This window comes from Oratosquilla oratoria, chromosome 19, assembly GCF_046742065.1.
Source record: "Oratosquilla oratoria isolate Oo_2021 chromosome 19, ASM4674206v1, whole genome shotgun sequence".
NCBI classification, from domain to species: Eukaryota; Metazoa; Arthropoda; class Malacostraca; order Stomatopoda; family Squillidae; genus Oratosquilla; species Oratosquilla oratoria.
Window position 1 is genome coordinate 17,099,479 of NC_134795.1, and position 7,500 is coordinate 17,106,978.

Here is a 7,500-nt window from a genome sequence, read left to right on the forward strand (position 1 = left end):
GTGTACTGTGTATTGACAAAAATAGTTAATGCAATCAGTAAATAGATGTAGAGTGTATATTAATTAAAGATTAGTTACGCCTTAACCAGTTCATAAGTAAAGACTTCACAAAGTAAATGAATATATCTATGTCTTAAAACTTTGAAATGTTTTCATTGCAAATGCCTATGCAAGAATATTTTACCAAATGCTGGCACTTGTCGAAATTGTTTTTATTTCTTAATTAGATTTATTTTCTGATAGATTGAGATCCGTAGAATAATCCAAAAGTAAAATGTCTTTTCACAATCACCTAGAGGAATATATAGAAAAAAAAAATCCCGAAGACCGCGAAACTCGAGGTGCTTGGAAAACAAACACAAAATCGCTCTTCAAGAAATTCAAAAACCCGCAGAGACTAAACCCCCACCTCTCCCACCTCCCCTTCCCCTTTCTTCCCAAATGGAACCAAAGGGACAAAAAACCCGGCGGCCCTATCAGTCCGGCGAAGAACAGACACACACTGAAGTCTCATTATACTTACACCCTTTCGTCTGGACAATAATTTCCCTCCCAAGGGCTCGGCCATACTGCGGGTTGCGATACGGTGCCACGGGGTCCCCAACGTCCTGGTCCACGGGCTCCACCCCCTGGTCAACAGGAACCACCCCTTGAGGAAGAGGAACCACTTGTATGGAGTAGTTGGTCGCCATTCGAAGGCCGAGCAACGTGATTTCGTACTTATGGAAGGGCGACTCTGAACTCGTTGGAATCTCATTGGCTTCTGTGTGGTCGAAAGTCTGCATGAAAAAAATAAGAAAGCAAAATATAAAAAAATATAATTAAATAAAACAAATAAATAGTAAAAATGGATAAAAGAATATTGTTTCTCTGTGACTATACAGTAGAAGGCTTACGTCGACTGAATAAAATCACCTGGCGGCAGGCTATGGTATATATGATTACTGTAAGCCAGTGCCGGATTTAGGCATATGCTTTACACGGTATAGCTAAATACTTTACAATCCACAGGAGCCTTACAATTTTTTTTTGGGGGGGGAGTATTTAAAAAAATACATGGATTCTTGAATATAATATAGTTTTAAAGTAAGATAAAATAGTATCACATTTGTACTACACTAATGAATGAGAAAGTTAAGGAGAGAAAAATGAACGTCATTGAGACACGAAAGCTGTGGAGCATAAGAATATAAGAACCTAAGAATGGAAGAGACTGTAAGAGACCATAAGGCCTACACCAGGCAGTTCCATGTCCCTTACCACCTGCCATCCCTAACCATAAAGTGATCTAATCTTCTCTTCAAACAACCAATTGTTTCAGCGCTGATTACGTGCTTATGAAGTCTATTCTGTTAGTTTGGTGCGGATGTTCTCTGCCATGCTCTATGGTGTCTTGCAGTCTCCTCCGTTCTTATGGTCTTCTGTTCTTATAACTTTATGAATGGGGATGGTGGATGGTAAAAGACATGGAACTGCCTAGTGTAGGCCTTCAGGTCTCTCGCAGTCTCCTTCATTCTTATGTTCTTCTGTTCTTATAACTCTATGGATGGGGATGGTAGGTTGTAAAGGAAATGTAACTGCCGTCAGGTCTTTCGCAGTCTCCTTCATTCTTATGTTCTTCTGTTCTTATGAACGGAGTTTGGAGTACGGATTACCCACCTCGTTACGACACTTATACTTCCCCCATGCCTGGTCCTCACAGAAGTGCACCAGGAAGCCGGAGAGATCGTTGATGCCTCCCCCGTACGTCCAGTGAAGTGTCAGCGACCGGAAGTGGCCGTCGCCCCAGAGGCTCTCCACTTCTGTAGGAAAAAAAAAGGAAGAAGTGAATCATTGATCAACCAGACGCTATATTTTTGAAAGGTCGTTTCATCTCCGTTCGTTTCTTCCCGGGCATTTTCTTTTTTCTTTTTTTTTCTTTTTCTTTTTTCTGAACACAATTGTTTTGCTTTATTTTGTTTCTAAATTGTCTTATTTGTATTGAACTTTTTTTTATTCTATCTTACTCGTATTGTATCTTAAATTGCTTTGTTTTATTTTGTTTTGTTTTATTCTACTCTATTCTATATTATTTTTCTATTTTATGTCATTATAATATATCTTATCTTTACATTATATCTTATCTTATTCTAGTCCATATTGATTTTTTCATTTTCTATCCATTAATTTAAATTAATTTAATCTATCTTACTCTATCTCACCTTATGTTATTTTACCACCTTTTATTTAATCTTATTTCATTTTATTTTATTTTATTTATTTCCTGTTGCTTATATTTTACCGCTCTCTGAAATATGTCGACAAAATAAATCTTCTGTCGTATTGTATTGACCGGAAACCTATGACCAAAATACTACCGAACGCTGGAGTGAGTGGGACGGTATTTCTCTGTCATTGGGTCGTGGGAGCAAGAGGAGAGAGAAAGAGAGAGAAAAAGAGAAAGAGAAAGAGAATGTCGAACAATCGGACCAGCCCAAAATATATCCTTTTTTCTTTATAAGCATCGTTCTCCTTTTCCTTCCTTCGGAAAGAATTCTGATATGAGGGTAACTCGATTTCAGCTGAGGGGAAGTTGACCGATTTGCATTTTTCCCCTCCCCCTCCCACCTCTCTCCCATCCCCTCCCTCCCCCTCCCCCCTCCCATCTCCCTCCCACCCCCTCCCTCCCCCTCCCCCCTCCCACCTCCTTCCTACTCACCCACGCTTCTACTTCCCACTCCCCCTGCCTCCTTCCCCCTCCCTTCCCCCTCACCTCCTCCCACCCCCACTCCCACTCCCTCCCACTTCCTCTCCCCCTCCACCCACCCCAACCGCGTTCATCTTGATTCGTCGCGTTTTCTCTCAGGCAATCAACACCGCTTCATTGAGGAATTCCTTCTCCTCTCCTCCTCCTCCTCCTCCTCCTCCTCCTCTTCTTCTTCCTCCTCCTCCTCCTTCCTCTCTTACTTTCTTTCCTCCTCCTCCTCCTCCTCCTTTCTTCCTTCCTCTCCTCCTCCTCCTCCTCCTCCTCCTCCTCCTCTTCCTCCTCCTCCTCGTCATATTCCTAATTCTTAATTCTCCTCCAATTCCTCCTCCTCTCCTCCCACTTGTTTCTCTTCCTCCCTCTTTTTCTCTTCCTTCTCTTCCTCTTCCTCATCTCCTTCCCCTTGTTCCTCTTTCTCCTCCTCCACCTCTTCTTTTTCCTCCTCTTCTCCTTCCTCTTCCTCCTCCTTCTCCTCCTCCTTGCCTTCCTCCTCTTTCTCTTTTCCCTCCTCCTCTTCCTCCTCATTCTTCTTCTTCTCCTCCCCTCCTATACTTCCTCCTACTCCATCTACTCCATTACCTTTCAGCCTCTCTCTCTCTCTCTCTCTCTCTCTCTCTCTCTCTCTCTCTCTCTCTCTCTCTCTCTCTCTCTCTCTCTCTCTCTCTCTCTCTCTCTCTCTCTCTCTCTCTCTCTCTCTCTCTCTCTCTCTCTCTCTCTCTCTCTCTCTCTCTCTCTCTCTCAAAATACTCCCTCCTAGTTGGGCCATGTTTGAACAGTTTGAATTTGACGTAATATTAGACAAACTAAAAACAAATCAACTCCTTGACGTGTTTACGTGTGTTAATTTTCTGGATAAATAATTCCTTGCAATGGCTTTAGTGCCAATCACATTATAATGCAAATTGGCGTCATTTTTTTGAAAAATGAGATTATTTCTTCCAATAAGGGGATGTCTATTTGTGAAATCACCTAACAGCAAAGAGTAATGACTGCGTGTGTGTGTGTGTGTGTGTGTGTGTGTGTGTGTGTGTGTGTGTGTGTGTGTGTGTGTGTGTGTGTGTGTGTGTGTGTGTGTGTGTGTGTGTTTTCCTAGGCTTATACAGAATGTGAATGACTGGTGTAGAGGGTGCGTAATTTATTCATTTACCTATTTTTTATTCATCTATTAATTTATATATCTACTTATTTATTTATTTATTCATTTATCTATTTATCTATTAATTTGTCTATTCATTTCTTTATTCATCTATTCATTTATTTATCCATTAATTTATCATTTATTCATTCATTCATGAATTTATTCATTTAATTACTTATTCATTTCATTCCTTACTTTTACGCAAAAAAAAAAAAAAAACGTAAAGATAATTTAGCCCATCGACATAGTCCTATCGTAACGTTTGACCGATGATAAATCTAAAACGTTGTTTCTCAAACTCTCCTGTACTCATTTCTCTCATCAACACGTGTCCTAGCGCTTCTATCCTCGATGGTGGAGTCGTTGAGGACATATAAGGAGCGAAGGACATATAAGGAGACAAGCAGAAGGGAGATCTATATCGAGTACCCGGCTACAAAAGAAAGCTGTGTTCTTCTGGTCCATAAAGGTGCAATTAAAGTCTCCTAAAACATGACATTAAAGTTGTACTGACACAAGAAATACCATAAATGATTTGTATATGTACATATATATATATATATATATATATATAGAGAGAGAGAGAGAGAGAGAGAGAGAGAGAGAGAGAGAGAGAGAGAGAGAGAGAGAGAGAGAGAGAGAGAGGAAAGAAGGAGAGGGAGAGAGAGAAGAAAAGAGAGAGAGTGTGTTCTGGGTCAGTTTTCTATGTCCTCAATGATACAGTAAGTTAATATCGCCTGTTGTTGTTGTTATATTAAAGAAAATTAATGAGAGTTTGTTGAATTGTACAGAAAGAATAGATGAATAGATAGATGAAAGGTCAGCTTGGATACAACAGTTTACAGAAAAAAAAACATACGATCAATTGTCCTTTTCTTGTGCATGACGGAGGAGCTCTGTTGTAAACGACGTGTGTGCAACTAGTTGTAAGGCAATAGGTGACGCGGTGCTGCGAGATCAACAATAACGACTACGTAAAAATGTATCCTTCCACTTACTTCAAAGCGCTCGAAGATACTAATAAACAACAATATATATCAGAACTGATTCTCAGTAATTGAGAGGAACTTCTTGGCCCCTTCTCTTCGCGTGATGATAAACGGGTAAACGATATTTCAAAACTACCGGGCCTAACATGGCTCGCAGACATGCCAAGCGCTTTCACAAAGGACTCCATAAAAGCGTAGTAGAAGTCCTTTGAAGTTTATGATTACTTTGTAGCCGATCATACGAAGGATTGCCATCATCATCCAATTACCAAGAGCAGCCAATTTTGTTTTACCGAGTAAGAAATAAGTTGAGTTGTGCGTTGAAGTTCTCTTTGTCATTTAGACCCTACTCCTATTTACAATATTTTAAGAAGAATATTTTGAAGATGAATAATGCTCAACATAAGATATGAATATTCACGTTCTCAAATTTAATCTTCATTCATTTCTTTTTTTTTTTTTTTTTTTTAATAACTAACAAAAATATGACTAACGAGATTCTGATCATTAATGACGTAGTTTATAAGCTGATTCAATCAAAGGTGCAAATTTTAGGATTTCTTTTCATTCTGCAGGTACTGTTTAGTCAACTGCAAGGTGTTGAGACAGTACTCCATAAGACTTGAGTATGCCTTAACAAGTACATACATGGCAGGTTCATGCTACAATCATGTGGCAGCATATCTCTTAAAGTTAGAGGCACCTTTATACTTCAAGTTAAACAAGCCAGCATATGTACCAACCAAATTTGTTCCTGGAAAGCATCCAGGAATATTTTCAATCCAGATCCAATCAGTGCTCTCCACACAATTTTTCTTGATATCTGGTCATAGGACCAAGTCTTCCAGTCTTCTCTTTAGATTGCGTATATCCAAGCTTCCCTTCTCCTCTTTTCGATCAGAGTTTTCCCTTTTGGCATCGTAAAAAGGCAACGAAGATTTTTTTTTTCCATCCTTATTGTTTGTACAACCAATAGCGCAACAACTGTGTGGCATTTTTTTTTTTTTTGTATCAAAAGTGTAATGCAAATCGCAAAAGTTTGGTTGTTAAGGGTGTCACGACCCACTTATGGGCCAGGCTAGTCAAGACACGAAAATAAAATAGAAAACTTTAGGCCGTGCGCAGTTCGGACAAATGACAGAGAGTTCAGACAAAATAATTTCACTCTTCGTTAAAATAAGATATTATTACACGAACAAAAATAACACATACAACATAAATGGGCATAGAATAATAAAATTATATAAATATATATGACATGAAATAGATAATTGTTAATTACCAAGTAATTGTTGAGTGTGCTTTTGTTTGCAGAACGTAAGAATATGGGGGCGAAACGAAGTCTTGATTATGGTGTAGACGAGTATTGATACCGGTTGCTGAGGTTGCACCAACGGTCTCGGCGAACAAATAGGTAGTTTAAGGCGAAGATTATGTACGGTGACTCTTCTGGTAGGGGAAGCTTCTGGTAGTTCTTCTGGTAGCTGAAGCTTCTGGTAGTAGGGAACACGTCAGATATTGGATATTGTTTCGTAATTGAGAAAATAACACAGAGATTGTAGAGTCGCTCGTAGACCAGCATCAGTCTGGAGAATATCCGAAACTATTTGAGAAAAACACGAAGGCTGTGCAATTCGCTTGGAGACGGGCAATAGTTGTGGTACAAAAGACTTGTTTAGCGGAGTTGTCGCAATCGACGAATGCAGAATAATTTCTACGTATATTCAGATGGGCCCTGGGCGTCTGCTTCTTTTCTTGTCTTCTTGATTCTTTTCTCGTTCTGGAACTGTCTTTGGTCTCTCTGATCTCTCTCCCTGTCTGGTCTCTGTCCGGGTTGCTCTCTACTAGGCCTTTTACATTCCATGAATGTTAGCCGACGTTTTAAGTACGGCAAAACGTCCGTAAAGCGGTAGTTTTAAAGATCTTCAGCCAATGGGAAAGCAGAGTGAGCTTTTCCCGCCAATTTATGTTACGTTTCTGAGCTTGGCGTCATCTGATAATACGTAATGGGGCGCGCTTCAACAGACGGGTATTGCGCAAAGTTTAATATTTCAAGAATACATACGAGTATTTATACATTATGAAACACAGTACAATTTAAAACATATATTTATGCAAGGCGTGCCTTAAAATTACAAACAGGAGACTTTATTCACATAAGGGCGTGGCATAGCACAGCCACAGGATTCTATTCACGATAAGGACGTGATGAGATATTTGGTTGTCAAACACGTTTGTCAAACGGTTTGAAGCAAGTTTGGCTGAGCCTGAATTTTATGGGCGGCTAACAAGCGACAAACGTCATTAACAAATTGTTTTATCGTGAGAACGACGGTCAAACATCAAACCTCAGTAGCTATTCACATCTTGAAGCGGACACAATAATTACATCTCCTGTCGGAAATATGAATATGAAGGAATGTAATTGAAAGGGGAATGAGAGGTAAGTGTTACTGGAATTTATCCACAAATATAGAGAACATCCAGCTTTATGGAAGATGAAATCGAAGGATAATGCTAATAGAATATCTATAGATAAGGCCCATTCTCATATAATTACGCCATTCATCTGGCTCTAATTTTAAATCGACAGCCAAGTTGGTATGTGAATTTTAGTCTCTTTGCAACAA

The 7,500-nt window shown here is 39.5% G+C and overlaps 1 protein-coding gene across 1 annotated transcript in view; it reads right to left on the reverse strand.

Moving 5' to 3' along the window:
• LOC143035501 (uncharacterized) overlaps positions 1-7,500 on the reverse strand; it is a 92,156-nt gene that overhangs the window by 32,930 nt on the left and 51,726 nt on the right. The window contains exons 3-4 of the mRNA XM_076202368.1: positions 1,660-1,802; positions 524-779 (exon numbers count right to left, since the gene is read on the reverse strand). Coding sequence (XP_076058483.1) covers positions 524-779; positions 1,660-1,802 — 399 coding nt within the window. The remainder of the gene's footprint in view (positions 1-523; positions 780-1,659; positions 1,803-7,500) is intronic.